Source organism: Ranitomeya imitator, chromosome 3 (assembly GCF_032444005.1).
Source record: "Ranitomeya imitator isolate aRanImi1 chromosome 3, aRanImi1.pri, whole genome shotgun sequence".
Classification (NCBI taxonomy): domain Eukaryota; kingdom Metazoa; phylum Chordata; class Amphibia; order Anura; family Dendrobatidae; genus Ranitomeya; species Ranitomeya imitator.
Window position 1 is genome coordinate 474,064,789 of NC_091284.1, and position 22,297 is coordinate 474,087,085.

General features: G+C 45.0%; 1 protein-coding gene across 4 annotated transcripts in view; it reads right to left on the reverse strand.

Moving 5' to 3' along the window:
* Positions 1–515: 515 nt before the first annotated feature.
* CRACDL (CRACD like) overlaps positions 516–22,297 on the reverse strand; it is a 171,080-nt gene continuing 149,298 nt past the window's right edge. For all 4 annotated transcript variants that reach the window (XM_069757505.1, XM_069757506.1, XM_069757504.1 and 1 more), the window contains exons 9-11: positions 20,671–20,843; positions 5,684–5,831; positions 516–4,164 (exon numbers count right to left, since the gene is read on the reverse strand). In XM_069757505.1, the coding sequence (XP_069613606.1) occupies positions 4,019–4,164; positions 5,684–5,831; positions 20,671–20,843 (467 nt within the window). In that variant the 3' untranslated portion in view covers positions 516–4,018. The remainder of the gene's footprint in view (positions 4,165–5,683; positions 5,832–20,670; positions 20,844–22,297) is intronic.

Here is a 22,297-nt window from a genome sequence, read left to right on the forward strand (position 1 = left end):
ATTTCTACGTCCTTTATGACATCATCGTCGCTGTGCCCTTTGCTGATTGGTCGAAGCCTGGCGGCCTCGACCAATCAGAGACGCGGGATTTCCAGGACAGACAGACAGATGGAAAAACCCTTAGACAATTATATATATAGACATATATATATATATATATATATATATATCTACTATGTATGTACAGGAGAGGGTGTAACCTTGGAAGTATGGAGTGCTAGCTCCCAATCGAATATCCAGCTGTTTTCATGTCCATATATTGCTTGAGAATTTTGTAAATGCACTTATAGAAATATGCTGGAGAAAAATAAGCACATTCTTATCTTGTTGGAGTAGGGGATTTACTATAATTGGAAAGGGTACATATGAAAAAATGGTTTTGGCTATTATCCTAAGTCATGTGACAAGGCTCATTAGAGAGTGGATATTGATTTTTAGGATTACTGCTTCCTATAGGGGGCGCTAGAGTTCTCCTCTTCCTCTCTGAAGAGACAGTTTGTGAAAGAATAACAACATTCAGGACATACAGTAATATTTTATTTTTGCTTCTATTTTATCCTAATATTACAAAACATGAAAAACGAAACTGAAAAGCAAACTTATCTAAGGAGGAAGCCATGCTTTCTCCACCACAATAATGCTAGTGCATGTGAGCCAGGGAGTTAAAGCGATGAGGCTAAGCTTAGGCTCCATGCTTTTGGCCTACACAGTACTGGCAGCATTACCAGCTGTAGTACGAGCAGTAGCCCACATGTAGGGGCACCGGGCGTCTGGAGCGCATTTACTGATGGCTCATACAGAGGCAGATGCAATGTAAGAATACCATTGTCCCAATACTATATTTACATAGACATATATCATCAGGACAGTAGAGTATACACAACCAATTTAGGCCTCCATTTAAGCACAACAGGGAAAGTCACCAAGCTTCCTAGACAGGTAAATGACAAATTTGCCTAGTTATGCAGGAATAATTCCACAGTTCTCACATTTGGCCACATTTGTCCGTTAGCAGCGTTGGATAGTTGGGTAACAACCAACGTGGATGTATACTGAACCCCAGACTAGGTCTGGTATGTTGTATATAGTATTTAGGCCTCATTCAGGAGTCCGTGTTGCACATACACGTTGTATTCACAAATCGAACATGTGTCCATTATAATTGATGGTACTATTCACGTGTTCGTGTTTTGTCACGTACCATGTGTCGGTGCAAACCACACAAAGACATGTCCATTTTTTCCGGTATCACGGATGAAAAGTCCAGGGTTCATGACTAATTCATGTAGCGCATGGATGGCATCTGTGTACCATCCGTGTTCTGTACATATTTAACATTGCGAGGGATAGGAGAAGCGTTGTCATTTATTTATCCATCTGTGAAAAACTCTGATGGTAAAAACGGACTCAGGATGACACAGTGACCGAAAACACTGATGACACCAGTACCGTTTCTTCTTGTACGTGTTTAAACACTGATGTGTGAATGAGGTCTTACAGAAAGTATGTACTATGTGTGACCCCATTACATCTTTTCAGACGTTGCTACCTATCTTTTCCAAACTACCAAATTCCAAAATTGTCCAGTTATATAGTGAAAATACCCTGAAATGACTAGACCGACTAGCTGCTTATGGTCCCGGGAAAGCTGAATGACAGCAGTGTGGATCTACATTGGTGATCACAGACCATGTTGCCCTGATAATTTAGAATAGCCACGTACAATGAGCAGCTTTCCAGACTGCAGAATGCCAGATCGGCCTAGTTATTCTCTAGTAGAATCCCAAAAGCTACGTTCACACCTACATTTAGACATTTCTGAGTTCCATATTTAGCATCAGGCAAATAGAATATCCAAAATGGATCCATTACAAAGAAGACAATAGGAAGTGCTGGAGCCCCATTGATTAATATAAGGTCCATCCGTGTACCGCCGATTGCCAGTTTTTAGAAAGGAAAAAATAAAGTTCTGCATGATAAGCTTTTTATTCTGTTCTAAAAACAGACACATAACAGAACCCAGATGGACCCCATAATAATATAAGAGGTCCTTCTGCTTCTGTTTGCAACCATTATGCAAAAGACATTAATTTTGGTTCCCATCAAAATTTGCCAAAAAAGGTATGATGGGCCTCTTAGTGTTCACCACATGAAATGGCTTTATTTATTACTAGATGGTGGCCCGATTCTAACGCATCGGGTATTCTAGAATATGCATGTCCACATAGTATATAGCACAGCCACGTAGTATATTGCACAGCCACGTAGTATATTGCCCAGTTACGTAGTATATTGCCCAACCACGTATTATATTGCCCAGTCACGTAGTATATTGCCCAGTCACGTAGTATATTGCCCAGTCATGTAGTATATTGCCCAGCCCCGTAGTATATTGCCCAGCCACGTAGTATATTGCCCAGCCACGTAGTATATTGCCCAGCCACGTAGTATATTGCCCAGCGACGTAGTATATTGCCCAACCACTTAGTATATTGCCCAGCCACGTAGTATATTGCCCAGCCACGTAGTATATTGCCCAGTCACGTAGTATATTGCCCAGTCACGTAGTATATTGCCCAGTCACGTAGTATATTGCACAGCCCACGTAGTATATAGCCCAGCTCATGTAGTATATTGCCCAGCCACGTAGTATATTGCCCAGTCACCTAGTATATTGCACAGCCCACGTAGTATAAAGCACAGCCCATGTAGTATATTGCCCAGTGACATAGTATATTGCCCAGCCCACATAGTATATAGCAATGTGGGTATCATATCCCTGTTAAAAAAAAGAATTAAAATAAAAAATAGCTATATACTCACCTTCCGGAGCCCCCGGATCCAAGCAAAGCAGTTACCGACGCTCCTTGCACGCTCCGGTCTCAAGAGTGCATTGCGGTCTCTCAAGATGATGACGTAGCGGTCTCGCGAGACCGCTACGTCATCCTCCGAGATCGCAGCATGGACCGGTTACTGGAGCGTCGCGAGGAGCAGGAAAGGCCTGTTGTGGATCCGAGGGGCAAACGGACGGTGAGTATATAACGATTTTTTATTTTTTTTATTATTTTTAACATTAGATCTTTTTACTATTGATGCTGCATAGGCAGCATCAATAGTAAAACGTTGGTCACACAGGGTTAAAAGCAGCGTTAACCGAGTGCGTTACACCGCGGCATAACGCGGTCGGTTAACGCTGCCATTAACCCTGTGTGAGCGCTGACTGGAGGGGATTATAGAGGGGGACTGTGCCCGTCGCTGATTGGTCGTGGCTGTTTTGCCGCGACCAATCAGCAGCTTGGATTTCCATGACAGACAGAGGCTGCGACCAATGAATATCCGTGACAGACAGAAGGACAAACAGACAGAAAGACGGAAGTGACCCTTAGACAATTACATAGTAGATGTCTGTAAGGTGCACTTCATAATGAAACATGCGTATCACATAGCGGGGAGATATTCCCTCAGACTATACTCGGTCATACACGGCCCCAATTTGTACGGCGCAGCGGTAGGACAGGACCAGAAGCACATAGGATGTTTTCCTTCTGATTTCATACAGAGCCAAGCAGCCTTTTTTTCTGTCCGATTCCGCACATCTGACTGTATCTTCAGCTATGTTACCGCTCCTAAGTAAGGCTCTGAAATTGTTTATCAGTTCTAAATGGTTGATTTCTTTTCAATTTTCCTCCAATTTTTTGCCCCAAAATTGTTAAAAAAAACCAAACCCCTCACATTACAAAAGTTCAGACCCAAACAGGCAAAAACCTGAGTTACGTCAGTGCATAAGAAACTAAGATCACCAGTCTGAAGTATGAACAGTTTTACTTGTTAACATGATACATCATATACATCTCCATCTTCTACAGGCGTGGAGGGTAGAAATCACCGATATAGTAACAGATTATATAAAACTGCCGGGGGTCCGCTATTTCTACATGGTCTGTTGTATTTTGTGCCTCTAAGGAGACCCAGGAGCCGGACGAGTATGAAGGAACCAGACAACAGGCATTTCCTCCTCTTATTTGATGATGTGAGGCTTGTCGCTCCAGGCCTGGGATTTCTTCTTCGCCAGTTCCATCCAAGAAGGTTCCGGTGAGACCAACAATGTTTGTTGCTTGTGTAGAGTTTTCTCCTCTTTCTCTGTCAGCAAAGACAATTGAGCAGCTACAAAGAAAATGCAGCGATTAGAAGAATAGCAGGTTCAGTGCATAGTTGGTAGATCTCATACCGTATACTGTATATCTTCTAATAAATCGATAAATATAGATGTACAGTATTGCTGTATTTATATTCTGCTATTTTTTTTAATCATTTTGCCAATCTTTAGAGTACACTAGAAAACTGATTTAAAGGGAGCCTGTCACCAGTCTTTGCCACAAATATCAGCAGGATGTAAAGATAGAGACCAGCAATGATTCCATCGATGTATCACTTACTAGGCTGCCTGCTGTAGTTTTGATAAAATCACTGATTTATCAGCAGGAGATTATCACTAGAGGACTAATAAACCTGCTGCCGGATAGTCCTCCATATTCATGAGCTCTGTATAATCCCACCCACACCACTGATCGGCAGCTTTCTGTCTGTATAAAGTATACACAGAAAGCGTCCAATCAGTGGCGTGGGCGGGGTTAGACAGAGCTCAGCATTCAGAGAACTGCAGCAAAGAAAACAGGGATTTTATCAAAATTGCAGCATACAGCTCTATATGTGATACATTGAAGGAATCAGGCTCTCTGGCCCTACATCACACTGCTCTCAGATGGGGTAGTTAATACCTGGTGACAGATTCCCTTTAATGTCAAGAAAAACTGCAAAAAAAATTCTGTTTTGACTCCACTGTATGCATCGGACTGTTAAAAATCTGCAACATATGGCTGTTATCTTAATGTGTATTAGAAGCCAAAATGCAAATGGTACTTAGAGAAGTTACTTTTTAATGTCTTAATCAGAGTCTAGACCTTTATTAGCCTGTTATGATTGTTCAAGCTCAGTTCCATCAGATTTGATAGGAAGTCTAGGTCAGGGGTGTCAAACTGCATTCCTCGAGGGCTGCAAACAGGTCATGTTTTCAGGATTTCCTTGTACTGCACAGGTGATAATTTAATCACCTACACAAATAATGAGTTGGTGATTAAATTATCACCTGTGCAGTACAAGGAAATCTTGAAAACATGACCTGTTTGCAGCCCTCGAGGAATGCAGTTTGACACCCCTGGTCTAGGGCACCATGCAGAGCCTTACATACTTGTGTACTACACCTTGATCTCTACTGGTCTTCATGGGAAACTATTGCTTTTGCCTATTTACATTTTTTAGATTGCAATGTTTTTTTTTTTATCCATGACACACAACTTCTAAGGGCTGATGGGGTGAGATGGATTCTCCCAAAACATCGTGCTCATTACATGGTTGTCTGCTTTTAGGGTAGAAAATTCAAACAGAAAATATCGAAAAATGAGATAGGTCACCACCTGAGTTTCTACTACATTTTAACCCTTTCTTAAATAAAATAATTGTGAGGAGTTTGGGGAACCATGAGGTTAATGAGTCTTCACACGTTGTTTGAGATGCATGCGTACATGGAGGACATCAACGTCTAGAATATTAATGTCTGCTTCAAAAGCTTCTGTGCTGAAGCTGCACAAAAGGCATCTCCTCTGGGGAAAAGCTCTTTTCTCACCATGGACAGGATGTGGCAATGTGTTTGCTCTTTGCCTCTGCTCGCTCTTTTCAAGTTTGGCGTCTGGTCCATACGATTCAGGAAGAACTGAAACTGACACGCTTGTTGTTTTGTTCTGAATTACGTCCACTTGCTGTTTCGACTGGACCTTAAAGAAAAAACAATTTTTTTTTTGTTAACTTTTAACTTGTATACATTTATTTTTTCACTCAGCTCCGCAAATCTGATGCATGCATTCAGTTACAGCCTTTACTTAGTTATGCTGTAAATAACATTAATACTATTTTATGAAGGTTTACTTTATATTTTTCTATTGGTTCTATTTGTAGTTTTTTTTGTTTGTTATGTTTGATCATTATTTATTTATTTTTCTTAAAGGGAACCAGACAGCTGATGCATGCTGCCCAATGCACAGGTGGCATTGGTGAGACTGGCTGACTTGATTTCAGAAATGTAAATGTTTAAGCTGCCCACCCCCCTTCAGTAAGGGTATGTTCCCACAGTCAGTAAACGCTGCGGGATGTTACAGCATAGTGGATGGGATTTCAATAAATTCCATCTCCACTATGTGTTCATCGACACCCGCAGTTTCCCTGCAGAGACGGACAAGTGGTGCGTCTTTCCAGACAGCAGCATATCTAATTATCTTGCGGATACGCTCAGTCTCCGCAAGATAAATGTCCCCATACAATGTATTGTGCGCGGTGATTCCGCACAGTTCAATGAACACATGCGTAGTCACCTGCGTTCAAAAGCCGGCAGCGGACATGTTCTGCGTCCAAAGTGCTGCCAATTACTGACCGTGGGGATGTAGCCTTACAGGTCTCTCCCTACAAGCGCACGCAGGGAGCGGCCTGTCAGTCCCAGGCAGTGGGCAGGGAGAAGCCACCAGGGACCTGCCTGTTTGACTAGTCATCTGTGCAGCTCGGTCCCTGGTGGATTTTATCTACCGTATTTTTTTTAGTGTATGTGCACACGTAGGTGGGATGTCTGAGGATTTTTCCGCACCTGTTTTTGTAAAACCGCACTGCGGATTACCTGCGGATTTACTGCGGATTTACCGCGGATTTACTGCGTTTTTTGTGCAGATTCCACCTGCAGTTTTACACACCTGCGGATTCCTATTGAGGAGCAGGTGTAAACCGCAGCGGAATCCGCACAAAGAATTGACATGCTGCGGAATGTAAACCGCAGCGTTTCCGCCCGTTTTTTTTCCGCAACATGTGCACTGCGGATTTTGTTTTCCATAAGTTTACATGATACTGTAAACTCATGGAAAACAGTTGCAGATCTGTAAAACCGCTGCGGATCAGCAGCAAAATCCGCACCGTGTGCACATACCCTTATACGTACCTGGCGGAGATCATGTAGCCAGTGTCTGACACATGCGGCCTGGGGATCGGGCACCATGTATCAACTGTTAGGTTCTCTTTATTTATTTTTTTAATCATTGTTCTTTTCTATATTTATTATTGTAATTTGTGTCCTTATCATTTCTAAATTTGCTATCCCTCAAGTATTATTGTAGTGAAGAGCCGAGTGTCCAAAATAATCTATGTCCTCTCTGTACAATATGCACTGCGCCTAGGAGGCGCTACGCCCCCGTAAGAAGCTACGGGCGAAACTCGCATCGGGGTGCAGGGGAACCTTCAGATCACAGCTATCCTAATCACCCAGCAGTCTCTTTAACGTTCTATGTGTGCAGGTAATATGTCTTTTTTTTCAAACCAGGAATGATACACTTATTTGCAGGTTATTGGGTACTTTTAAAGATGTATTGATATAAGGGATTCCTTTTTTGCCACCGGATTATAATGAGGATTTTTGCATGGTAAATCTCCTAATAGAGATTATCATAACAAATAGATTATTTAAGTACCCCATTCTTTTTTTTTTTTTATTTAAATAGATTTTTATTAACAATATAAAAAAAAGAGAACAACAGAATGCCATTTACATTGCATTATATCAGATACACATTTTCTTACTTTAATAAACCCCAACCTTACCCCAACTACCCCCCTCCCCCATAAGACAGCTCAGTCTCAATCTCCACCCCACCGAGGCATTATCTGCCTCTTGTAATTTATCCTCTTCCAGGTCTTAGGAAACACGACGCCTATACTCCTCAATCCAAATCAAGCCAAGGAGACCATATTTTATTAAAGAGTTCTATTTTCCCCCTTTTACTGTACACCCCCTTTTCCAATTTTAGACCATGTTGAACATATTGGAGAAATTCCCTTCTCACAGGTGGTTCCGCGTTTATCCAGTTTCGTGCTATTACTTTCCTGGCCATGTAGAGTAGCCTAGCGATTGCAATCTTCCAAGTATTGTCAACTCCAATTTCTTCCACATATCCCAGCACACATACTATCGGGTCTCTAACAACTCTGCACTTATATGCTGCTTCAACCCGGCTCAAAACCACCACCCAAAAGGCAGCCAGTCTCGGACACGTCCACATCATGTGATATATTCCTGCCTTCTCACTCGCACACCTCGGACACTCAGAATTGGCACGCAATCCCGCTTTGTATAGCACTTCCGGAGATTTATATACCCTATGCAGAATGTATAGCTGCGAGAGCCTATATGGTTCACTCAAGGATAGTCGCGGAACCCACTCCATCACCGATTCCCAGGTTTCATTTTCCATCGGCCCCACTTCTCTCTCCCACTTAGCTCTCGCCTTTATAGGGAAATCTAGCAGAAATGTGTGCATAAGGTCCTTATACAGAGTGGAAATAACTCCCCTTGTAGTACCCTCACCACACACATACTCCAACACTATATCATCTTGAACCCTGATATCAGCCTTCTTATTCTGAGCTCTAAAGGCATGTCTCATCTGCGCATACTGATATTCCCCTGTGGATCGCAAACCAAATTCTTCCTGCAATTGGGAAAAGGACTTCAGCTCCTGCTGCTGGATTATCTGGTGAACAAAGCAAATTCCCTTATTCTGCCATTCCATCAATCCTCCCAGGGCCTCAAAATCCTTTAAGTTGTGGTTAGACCATATCGGTGTGAATTTAGTCAACCCTGTAACCCCACGAATCTGCCTTAGTCTATTCCATAATTTACGAATCAGGAACAGGGTTGGGTATATTTTCCCCAGCGCGCCCAATGAGCCATCCTCCAAACACCTGGCCATCGGTCGTCGGTCCGTCACCTCTTCCAATAGCTGTTGTACTGCGCTGGATGACGCCCCTCGCGCCCAGCCCTTCAAATGCTGGCTCTGGGCCGCAAGGAAGTATATTTCCGGGTTGGGCAAAGCCAAACCACCATCTTCCTTGGGTCGTTGAAGCGTCTCCAAGCTAATACGTGGATATTGTCTACCCCATATCAAACTTCTAAAGAGGGCATTAATCTGCCTGAACTTCCCCCGAGGGATCCAAATTGGTGCGTTATGCATAACATAAAGAATTTTAGGCATAAGGACCATTTTAATAAGGTTTACCCTACCGACGACCGATAGATGTAGCTTATTCCAGGCGTCTACCTTTGCCTTGAGTACCCCCATAACAGGAGTCAAATTTCTTTGCAGAAACTCCGCCACCGGCACCGAGATCCATATTCCAAGATATTTAAATTGGGAAACCACCTTCAGCCTCTCATCCCCAACATCCTCACTCACATTCTCTCCTACGTCATCCACTCTAAAAAGAACCGTCTTATCCCAATTAATTGTTAGTCCCGACACAGTACCAAATCTCTCAACAATTTCAACGGCCCCTCTTAGTGAATTGTCTGGATCCTCCAGGAACAGCAAAACATCATCCGCATATAACGCTATTTTTTCCTCTACTTTGCCATACCTAAACCCAGGGACCCCATCCGACTGCCGAATCTTAGCAGCAAGAGGTTCTACAGCCAACGCGAACAGGAGGGGTGACAGCGGGCATCCCTGCCTAGTACCCCTAGCCAGCCCTATAGGACGAGATAGCTCCCCATTTACTCTAATTCTAGCGGATGGTAATGAGTACAACAGCTGTATCCAGGCCACAAACTGCGGGCCAAACCCCATACATTCCAACACCTGCCAGAGGTACCCCCATTCGACGCTGTCAAACGCCTTGTGTGCATCTAGCGATACAATCACTCTTCGACCACAGTTATCAGACTCTACCTGCAAATTTACATATAACCTCCGCAAATTGATCGCCGTTGATCTATCCGGCATAAAGCCAGATTGGTCCGAATGCACCAGACTCGCAATAACACTAGAGAGGCGGAGAGCCAACACCTTGGCCAGAAGCTTGACATCAATTGTTAGTAAAGAAATTGGGCGGTACTACTCCGGTTTCCCCAAGTCCTTATCCTCCTTTGGAATGACCACTATTATGGCCTCTCTCATAGAGGCTGGCAAGCGCCCACAAGACCTAGCTTCCTCCAATACCATTTTTAATCTAGGAATCAACACTTCTGCCAACCCTTTATAGATCTCAGCGGGTAACCCATCGACCCCAGGCGCCTTCCCATTGGCCATAGACATCAATGCCCGACTCAATTCCTCCTCAGTGATAGGGGCCTCAAGGCTCTCCCTATCTGCCTCACTCAGTCTCGGCAAATCCAGACCTTCCAAGAAAGTCAGTGCATCCTCGACCGATTCACCAACCCGAGAGGAATACAAATCTGCATAGAAGTCCGCAAAGGCTCTCAAAATTTCAGGTGTTTCCGTTATTTTACCTCCACTAGCAGATTCCAAAGAGTGTATATATGAAGAACCTCTCTGAGCAGCAGCCACTACCGACAGCATATGTCCCACTGTTTCTCCCTCCTGATAGAACAATACCCTTTGGAAATCTCGTTTCCTCTCAGCTTTGCCTAGCAGAATTTTTTCCAAATGATTTTGTGCGTTTTTCATTCTTCTCTCTGCCTCAGGGGTTCCCAGTGTGGCCATCCCATCCTCTGCTTCCTTCAACTCCTCAACTGCCGCTTTTTCTACCTCTCTCGTCCTCCTCTTACACCTACTAATGTCCCTAAACAGTAGTCCCCTCAGGTACGCCTTCATTGCATCCCAAATTGTAAGAGCGTCGGCGCTTCCATCATTTAAGAGAAAGAATTCCGCCACCTCCCTTCCTATACTTTCCAACTCAATACTCTGTAACCAATTAGGATGAATCTTCCATTCTCTCCCACTTAGCGAGCGAGCCCCCTCCAATCTAACCTCTACTTCAATTGGACTATGGTCCGACAAGGCCCTTGGCAGATATCTCACCTCCCCAACCAGTGTGTCCAAAATCCTGTTACCCAGAGCCATATCAATTCTAGAGAGTGTGGCATGTGCCGGTGAATAACATGAGTACCCTCTCTCCCCCACATGTCTAACCCTCCACAGATCAATCAAACCTATCTCCTGTATATAGGTGCCAAATGTTGTTATGTGTCCCTCCGACCTATTCTGAGTATTTTTATTTTTATCCCAATATTCATCACAGATGTTATTTAGATCTCCGATAATTATTAACGGTGTCGGTCCCCATTTTTCCACTCGCTCCATTACTTCTCTAATCTTCCTGCTAGAGTAGGGAGGCGGAATATACATCGCGGCAACACACAGCATCACTCCATACAGTATACACCGTAATAGTACATACTGTCCCTCCACGTCCACATATACCTTCACCTCCTCATACTGAACTCCCGCTGGAACCAAGATTGAGACTCCTCTTGCATACGTGGAGAAGGTAGAATGATATCCCCTCTGGATCCATCGTCTATTCAAAACATCCACTTTTTCCCTTACCAAATGCGTCTCCAGCAAGCATATCATTGAGGCCCTTTGGTCTCTTGCATATTGCAAACACGCAGCACGTCTAGATTTCTCCCCTAGGCCTCTCACATTCCAGCACAAAATCTTAAAACGGGTCCCCATCACTTGGCTCATCTTCACTATAAGTATCATCAATTTTGAGCTCAGGCTGTCTAACTACCCTCCCCCCTCCCCCCTCCCAACTCCCCCTCCCACCCTTCCCCCCTCACATCTAACCATTCCACCTCTTTCCAAGAGTGGGGCATCATCGCCCATAGCGAACACTCCGTTTGGCATTACCATCCCAACCCTCCTCCCACCACTGTACATAACAGGATTTCAGACATTTTGAAAAATAACGTTCTCAAAACATTTTAACTTAGAATTATTTGCACACGCAAGAAGCCTGCATACACTTAAAATATGTCGCAAACCCTTCCTCCCCCTTTCCCAGCAACCATTACATCATCCCTTTAACTTTAACTGGATATAATCCAGCTCCCTTCTTCCCCCCCCATACCCCTTGGCTTGTCAATCACATGACTCTTTTCCAACTGACAGATAAGTAAACAACTTCAGACTCTTCCCACAGTTTCAGTCTCCTTTTCCTTTAAGCTTTTTAGCATTAATATCGATCCACTGGGTAGCGTCCTCCGGCTTCTGGAAAAAATGAATTTTATCAAACGCCACCACCCTCAGTCTTGCTGGGAACATCATGGAATACTGCACACCCAATTCCCTCAGCCGTCTCTTGATACCCGTGAACATCATCCGTTGTTTCTGCACCAGAGTAGAATAGTCTGGGTATATAGCAATCTTTTGACCTTCAACTGTCAGATCCGTCATGTCTCTGGCCTTCCTCAGGATAATGTCTCTGTCTCTATAGTTTAGAATTTTGGCGAGCATGGTACGGGGATTCGCTCCAGGGACAGGTGGTTTCGGCGGGACCCTATGCGCTCTTTCTACCGCGAACACTTTTGTTAGCGCCATATCTCCAAATGTCTCTAACAGCCATTTTTCAATATATTCCGTTGGATTCCTCCCTTCAGCTTTTTCAGGGATGCCCACTATGCGAATATTATTTCTTCTGGACCTGTTCTCAAGGTCCTCATTTTTCGCAGCCAATTCAGCAATTGCTTGAGTGAACTTTTTCTCTGCTTTTTGCAGCTGCACTATATGATCTTCTGCAGTGCTCACTCTCTCCTCTACCTCCCCCACACGTTTGTCAATCTTCTGCATGGCTGCGTTTATCTGGGCTGTGTCCCCCTTAACCTCCTGTATCTGTATGGTCAGACATTGTTTACATGAAGAGACTAGCGCAAAAACGTCTCTTAGGGTAGGCTCAGCTTCTGGCGCCATTTCCTCGGGTCCCCCTTCTGCCACCGCCATTTTACTCTCCTTTCTCCCCTGTTGTACCTCATGTTCTCCTGCTGGGCTCTCCTCCTCCTCCTCCTCTTCGGTATCAGCTCCGGCTCCCTCCTCTGCGGCCTCCGCTCTCGCAAACTGCTGGAGCTTTGCCGCTACCTCCATACGCTTTCTGCATGCGGCGTTCTCCTTGTCTGCCTTTTCCCTCAAGTCGGCGCCATCTTGGATTGCGCCTGCATCCCCGGCTCCCGCGTCCTTCTGCCGTCTCCTGGTCATGTTCGTCGGTTCCAGCGCTACCGAACAGCACCGCCGGCCTCTCCAAGTCTCCCCGCAGCCAGTAAGCCCCCGCAGGGACCAAACAGCAGCGGCTCTGCAGGATTTTACAATATACAGCGGCGGGAGCTCACAGCCGCACGTCCGCTCACATGGACTCTCAGGCCACGCCCCCCAAGTACCCCATTCTTATTCAACTAGAATGTTCTGTGCTTGACCTAGGGCTATTGGCTAGATTTGTAACCGGATTGTTTGGTTGTTTTCTATGTGGATTCCCTCCAGGGTATTTTTTGTAATTTTGTCCTGTGACCATTTTAATTGTAATAATAAATTCTCAATTTAAGCAATCATTTGGGTTCTCTCCTTGTAGTGACTTGTTTAATTACATTTCAGTTTTTAGTGCTCTTCCCATAGAAATGTAAGCTTTGGCCCAATAGAGCATTCACATAGGCAGGTTCCCAGCAACAAGAATCGCCTTACCGTGGCTGCCAGGGACACATGAATTGGCCAATTTATGCGCTAAATATTCTCAAATTTTCTAATTTTCTAGAGCAGTAATGCAATATAAATTTCATACATTTCATGTTTGCATGCTATAGCGCTACAGAGTGCTACTTTATTTGTTGGTTTGCTTGGATCTTAGATAGAAGTGGACAGAAACAAGTGACTGAGGGGTGCCAAGGAATGTTCATTATTCACTAGATTATTAAAAATTTGACAGTCACGATTCCGCCACAAGTGACAGCTGAGTCCCTCTATAAGATCAGGGGAGTGCTAAGCTGTCAGGATTGTGAATGACAGCTCAGCCACCCAATCTGAGGCAGGGGCGTGCTGAGCTGTCACTACTGTTAATGACAGATTAGTTGTCCAATCTGGCCAGGCCTGTACGGTTTCCTCCAGTGTCGCCCGTTCTGAGTGATTACCTGGTTAGCTGGCTGGTAGTGATTAAAACATTGCCAGTTGTAGCTTTGCTCAACTAGTGTGTGTTTGGTCTGTGTTCTCAGTTCTTATATTCTGATTTTTGTTGCCAGACCTTGGATTTGCTTTTCCCTAGCACCTTGCCTTGATCCGCTACATTCCAAGAATTCTGACGCCGGACTGTGACCTGACTACGCCTTTGTCTCACTCCTCTGTTTAATGATGTATATTCCTGGCTAATAACTTCTGATTCCTTGACTTCCCCGACTCACGGCTTGTCCATGAAAAGTGACTTAGCGTCACAGACAAATGAACCATTCTAAGTCATTTGAGAGTGATCTAGTATGGTACATCAGTCATTAAGTACAAACTTTAGTCATCAAGAAATTGGTGAAGTGCTGGACCTTGCTCCCTTCTTCACAGGCCCTATAAAGTGGTCAATGATGAATTTCTCAGGTAACCTGGTGAACTCCTCTAACATCATCATCATAGACTTTTTAAGGCTGGCTTTGGCAGAGGTCATGTGCTTTGATATTAAGTAGCATTGTCCACAGTTACCTCAAGTTGGTCAGAACTAGACATGAGCGAATATCGTTGGATCCCTCTTTATTCGGTTCACTAATAGAACTTACCGGATAGCTGCAGCGGGAACTCGGCTACCTGGAGCGCTCCCGATAATCAGCTGTTCGGCTCCACAGTTGCATGTGTCACGGCTGTGTGAGAGTCACAACACATGCATGGAGAGCTTGTTTGTTGTGACTGTCACACAGCCGCAACACACGCAGCTGCGGCACCGGACACCTGATTATCGGGAGAACTCCAGGTATCCGGGTTCCCACTGCAACTATTCGGTAAGCTCTATTAGTGATCCGAATAAGGAGGGAGCCGACGATATTCGCTCATGTCTAGTCAGGACATTTTGTCTACTTCACTGAGATGAGCTCCATCCAGGTGTCCTCACTTCCAAGCTGCAACCAGCATGATTTCCAAGCTCAGTCTGGCTTACTTGGTGTTGTTCATATCTCAATATGCAAGTTAACAACACCTAGTATTGTTCTCAGTCCTGCTCACATTTGATCTCTGCAATCAAGGTACACACCTTTTAAGCGTGTCAATCATTTTCATTTTTCTCTGCTACATTGCTGCTATCAACCAAAATCATGCTGGAATATTCCAGACCCCATTTACTTCTCATTAACTTTTATACCCTGCTAGACAGTTACCAGACTGCACTCCTGTGATTTAACTGTTTCCCTGATGGAAGAGATCAGTTTCCTATCAGTTACTGTTCCTGTGTCTATCTGAACACCTGCCTCTGCTTTAGTTGTGCTAACTGCTCTGCTTCTTTGTCTGCCATCATGCATACCCTACAGTCCTGGTCCTCAATGATAAACCCATGGGTTGAAATCTCACCACGGACAACATTTGCAAGGAGTTTGTATGTTCTCTCCGTCTCTGTATTTGCGTGGGTTTCCTCCATGTACCCTGGTTTCCTCCCACACTCCAAAGACATACTGATGAGAAATTTACCATTTTGAGCTCTAGTGGGGACAATGATGCTACTATTTGTAAAGTACTGTTGAATATTATGATGCTATATAAGAAATCATAATAAAGCGATACACATATTATCCATCAAGACCTGCTCTGCATCATTGCCTCCAATCTGTGTTGCTCACACAGGCCTTCAGCTTACAGAATCTACCTCACCAGGAGAGCCCTTAACAACTGGCTCTTGTGTGAACTGTAGAACAGACATTTTCCCACTGCACCACAAAGACCTGAATAACATCCTGTTAGCAGGTAGGGTTTACTTGCTACTTTTTTAAGACAGCAAAAGTCCAAGAGCTCTGCCAGGAGTGTATAACATATCAATAATAATAATTTTATTTACCGTATTTTTCGCTTTATAAGACGCTCCGGATTATAAGACGCACCCCAAATTTTGAGGAGAAAAACTTTTTTTAATAAATTGTTGGGGCTTTTTATAATCCATGCGTCTTATTGCTTACCGGGGGTTGTAATTGCGGTGGATCAGGGCCCCAGGGTCGCTGCTGGAGGAGGCAAGAGTGGAACGTTGCTGCAGGCTGGGATGAGGGGGTGTGCAGGTGTCCTGTGCTGCAGGGGGGCTCCTGTGCTGTAGGGGGGCTCCGGTGCTGCAGGGGTGTCTCTGGAGCTGCAAGAGTGTCTCCAGTGCTACAGGAGTGTCTCCGCTGCTGCTGGGGGCTCTGCTGACATTTTGTGAAAGGCCAGAGCCCCCCGGCAGTTCGTCCATGCTTTCCTGTGTGGTGGACTTTGGGAAAATGGCCGCCGGGAGGCAGCGCATGCGCAGATGGAGATTCTGGGACCAAGATCTCGAGAGATGAGATCTCAGCGCTGAAATTTCATCTCCCGAGATTCCGGCGGCCATTTTCCCAGAGTCCGTCGCACAGGAAAGCATGGACGAACTGCCGGGGTGCTTTGCCCTTTCACAAAACGTCGCCAGAGGCCAGTGGCGTAACTACAAAGTTATGGGCACCGGTGCGAACTTTCAAATGGGGCCCCCCACCATGCCAAAATATTTTCCACCCAAATTCACATTTTCCCTATTAATATTGCACACTATAGCTTTAGGGTATGTGCACACGTCAGGATTTTTTCCTGACAAAATCCTGAGATTTCTGCCAGAAATCCGCGTTTTTTTTTGCGCAGATTTCTCGCAGAAATTGCGCGTTTTTTGCGCGGATTTTGCGCATTTTTTGCTGATTTTTTTTTTTTTCCCGGAATGTCATTTTGGCTTAGAAATCCGCAAAAAATCCGGAAAAAGATAGAGCATGTCCGGATTTTTAGCGGTAAGCGTTTTTTTTTGCGGAAAAAAACGCTTACATCTGCACAAAAAATCCGGAATGCATTCTAAATGATAGGATGCATAATTTTTAGAGTTTTTAATGCGGAATTATAGCGTTTTTATAGCGAAATTCCGCAAAAAAAAAACGCTAAAAATCCTGACGTGTGCACATACCCTTACTGCAAAGTTGTATAGTGTGACCACAGTTGCATAACTATCCAGTGCCCCTTCCTTGCATATATTTGTCCCCCGTACTGCCATTGTTATGTAATGTATAAAAGAAAATAAACCATTATACATATCAGGGGCTAACATAGAAGTCATGGGGATCCATATGAGAAGTATAATGCACCCCCATAGTACTCCTTATAGTATAATACACTCCCCATAGTCCCCCATATAGTATTGTACACTCCTCAGTCCTCCATATAGTATAATACACTCCTCCGTATATTAAAATACACTCCTCATAGTCCTCCATATAGCATAATACACTCTTCGTAGTGCTCCATATAGTATAATACACTCCTCATAGTCCTCCATTTAGTATTATACACTCCACATAGTCCTCCATATATTAAAATACACTGCTCAGTCCTCCATATAGTATAATACACTCCTCATAGTGCTCCATATAGTATAATGCACCGCCATCGTCATCCATGTTGTACAATTCACTTCCCATAGTATGATGGACCATAGTTCTTCATATAGTATAATATATTCCCCATAGTCCTCAATTCAGTATAATGCAGCCCATATATAGTATAATACAGCCAAACCACAGAGTATACTGCAGCCCTGCCATACAATACAATATAACCCCCATAGAATATAATGCAGCCCCCCTCACAGTGTAATGCAGCCCCTCCATACAGGGACAGTGAGAAAGACATGAGCAAATGGTGACTAGGGGGCAGGGGACAATGACACAAGGGGAGTAGGGGAGACAGGCACAATGGTAACATAGGGGGGCTAGGGAGCAAGGAAGACAGGCACAAGGGGACACATGGGGGCTAGGAGGCAGGGGAGAAGGTTACAAGGGGACTAGTGGGCAAGGGAGACTGACACAAGGGGACAAGGGAGACTGGCACAAGGGGACACACAGGGACTAGTTGGCCAGGGAGACTGAGAAGGGGACACACAGGGACTAATGGGCAAGGAAGACTGGCACACAGGGACAAGAGACACAAGCATAAGGGGACAAAGGAGACAGGCGCAAGGGGACACACAGGGACTAGTGGGCAAGGGACACTGACACAAGGCTACACACGGGGACAAGGGATAGAAGCACAAGGGGACTCATAGGGACTAAGAGGAAGGGGAGAAGGGCACAATGGGACACACGGGGACTAGGGTGCAATGGAGACAGGCACAAGAGGACACAAGGGGACTCCGAGGGCAGAGTAGATAGGGACGCAAGGGGACAGAGGAAGATGGGGGGGAGACTTGGGAGGAGGGAAGAAGGGGGCACAGGGATTACAAGGACAGGGTAGATGGAGAACACACGGTGAGAAAGGGGACAGGGGAGACTTGAGAGCAGGGCAGACGAGTCACACGGGGACAAGGGGCAGGGAATGCATGGGGGGTGCAGGAGGACTCAGGGCATGAGAGATGAGGAGCATCGGGAGACCAGGGGAGGAGGAACAAGGTGTGTACGGGGAGCCCAGAGGAGCACCATGACCTGAAACTGGGGACCTACTGGGACATGGGGCACGGGATAGCAGGGAGGAAACGGGGCTGGTGTCACAGGGGGCCAGGGACGCTGGGGGCCAAGACGGCGACACACGGGCAGCAGACACACCTCACTTCCGCCGGTCCCGTACACCTCCATGTTCATCCCCGGATCCTCCATATGGCTGAGCCGCTGTGGCATCCCCCTCCTGGGCGGCTTGGTCCACGTGCCCCCCACTAGCTCCGGAACCGCCTGTTCCCGATCCCAGCAGCCGCCACAGGCTTTGCCAATATGGCGGCCACAATCACCTGTGCAGATGCTGCACTGCCTGGGCCCCACACACAGCGGGTGCGCGATTAAGTGATGTCATCACGCACCCGCAGTGTCAGAGGCAGAGGGGAATGATGGGAGAGGGAGCATCAGCTGACGCTCTCTCCTCCATCATCGCTTTGAACTGTATCGGCATCATAAACACCGGTATAGTTCACTGCGACGGGGGCAGTCGGGTGCCTCTGACCTATCAGGCCCCTGACTTGCCAGTCTGTCGTAGTTACGCCCCTGCCTCACACACACTACAGATATCACACACACACACTTCAGATAACACACACACACACACACACTACAGATATCACACACACACACACACACACTACAGATATCACACACACTACAGATGTCATACACACACTACATATATAACACACGCACTACAGATATAACACACACACACCCACACACACTACAGATATCACACACACACACTACAGATATCACACACACACTACAGATATCACACACACACTACAGATATCACACACACTACAGATGTCATACACACACTACATATCTAACACACGCACTACAGATATAACACACACACACACACACTACAGATGACACACACACTACAGATATCACACACACACACTACAGATATCACACACACACACACACACACACACACAACAGATGTCATACACACACTACATATATAACACACGCACTACAGATATCACACACACGCACTACAGATATCACACACACACACACACACACACACACACTACAGATGACACACACACACTACAGATATCACACACACACAACAGATGTCATACACACACTACATATATAACACAGTCACTACAGATATCACACACACGCACTACAGATATAACACACACACACACACACACTACAGATGACACACACACACTACAGATATCACACACACACACTACAGATATCACACACACACACACAACAGATGTCATACACACACTACATATATAACACACGCACTACAGATATCACACACATGCACTACAGATATCACACACACACACACACACGCACTACAGATATCACACACACACACACTACATATATAACACACACACACACTATAGATATCACACACAAACACACCAGCTCATACACACATCTCACACTCCTCTCTGGTAAAGGGGAGGCTGATATAACCTGCAGCTCCTCATCGTCTCCTGCTTGCACACCGCTGTCATGTCCCGCCCCTCCCCCGCTCTCCCCTTCAGTCCCAGGGCTCAGAGCAGGAGACGCTGTCACAGTCTCACAGTGCTGACTGGAGCTGCTTCCAAGTTCCTCTCCCATACCCCGGCTGCCCCCTCCCCCTAGATACGCCTGGGACTGTTGCCCTGCGGGAGGATCTCCTCCTGCACTGCAACATGGTGTCGGCCGGTGCCTCTGACCTGCCGGGCGGAGGGCCCCTGACCTGCCGGGTCCCGTCCCAATGGCGACCGCTGCGACCGCGGTAGTTACGCCACTGCCAGAGGCCCCTGCAGCACCAGAGACTCCAGTATCACCCTGGGCAGCAGAGGACAACCCCTCATCCCAGCCTGTAACGGTAAGTGGTATATCCGCTTTGTAAGACGCACCCTTATTTCCCCCCCAAATTTGGGGGAAAAAAGTGCATTTTACAAAGCGAAAAATACGGTATATAGCGTCAACAAATTCAGCAGCACTTTACAATTAAGCGGGGCATGTACAGACAATAAGGACATCATAAAGTAACACAGTTCAGAAGTTAAAGGAGGAGTGAGGGATCTGTTCACAAGTTTACAATCTATATTTTCCCATAATTGAAGCAAATTAAAAAAACAAAAACTTGTACACAGTTTTTTGTAAATTACCTCTGCTCTGTCTTTGTCTTGCTTTTCAGAATCCTGGTTTACAGTGTGGTGTTCAGAGACAGGACGATCTTTAAGACTTCTTTGTTTCTTTAGAGCCATAGACATCCATGAAGGCTCTATTTTGCTTTCAGCTGCCTTAATATGCTCTGCTATTGCTACGGGAGTGTTTTTATCTGATGATGTAACACATATAAAAGGAAGTAAATATTTTTCCATATGAACTTTCAGGTTGGTATTTTTCTTATTGCTGAATTTTGATTACAGCATTAGAATTTGATGTCAGACCTTTCTGTTAACCACACACTTCTTTACTTTTCTTTAAACCACACACTTTTTTACCAACTATAATTAATTAATTGTACTATACATAAAGAATATAGCAAACTATATTTTCGTAAAAACATATATTAGTTACTTCTATTGTATGACTGAATCAATGTATCACAGGTACTGTACATCTGTTGTATGACTGAGAAATTCAATATACTGTATGCTAGGCTTTATTGGGGGAAATCCTCCTAAGGCTATGTTTCTAGTGTTTGGGGTCTTAAAAATGTTGGACTTTTATTAACTATTGCATGCAGGTCCACTGTATCGATTATAAAAGGAATGATATTTGTAAAATATGCAGGATATCAGGAAAAAAATCAAGGACAGGTAAACTCTGCCATCAAATTGTATACATTTTTTTCAGAAACATGTTTTTGCTTGTTTTTTTTATTACTAAGCATTCATTATTTTTTTTTCAGAAGGTTTTGTTCAATCCCATACATACTGTATGCATTGTGCTGCACATTAATCTACCACATGGTTCTTCACTACAGCCCCTGATGGTGTGGTTAGACTTGAACCGCAGGTGTTCGTCAGGTACCACTTCAGGATAGACCTCAGAACTGCAGCAGCTGACCCCAAGGGGACAGGGACAAAGGTACAGACTTGGAGTAGCTGGTAGGGCAGGAACAGGATTAAAGCCAGAACGGATATTGGAGCTGGTTCAGATTGAGTGGATTCAGGACTGTAGGACTATCTCAGGGTTCAAGCAGAACCAAATGTCAGGATCAAACAAGATGTATTTAGGGTACAAGTTCGGGTTTAGACAGGATGGTAGCACGTGCAGGTACTGATTTTGATTATGAAGGTTCAGTTAGGAAGAACTTGTTCAGGTGCTAGTAACGTGACAGGTATGGGAACAGGGACCTGACAATGGACTTATTAGCTTGCAAGATTAACAAAATACTAATGTTACTCAGGCACCTTCCAACAGATGAAGGTGCCTTAAGTCGTAAGTTCCTCTCAGCCATTGGCTAGAGACACATCAGGTGCATGCTGTCTCCTTAAGAGACAGGAGCACGCATTCCAGGAGACCTGTGTGGCGTGCGCAGGCTCTGGGACACAGGAGGCATGGAGAGACCCAGAATAGAGGACACGGCTGGGTGGCTACCTCTGTGAGTATGTCGGTGTCCCTGGCGGGGGCAGGGAGAAGAAGCTTGAAAGGATGCTGGCGTTACAACATGATTACATATTTTTTACATGCGCTATTAAATTGAATGTAAAAAACGATAGTTTTCGTTTGTATTTACATCAAGCACTGCAATCAAGTTTTCTACAGAATAAAAAATGCTCTAGC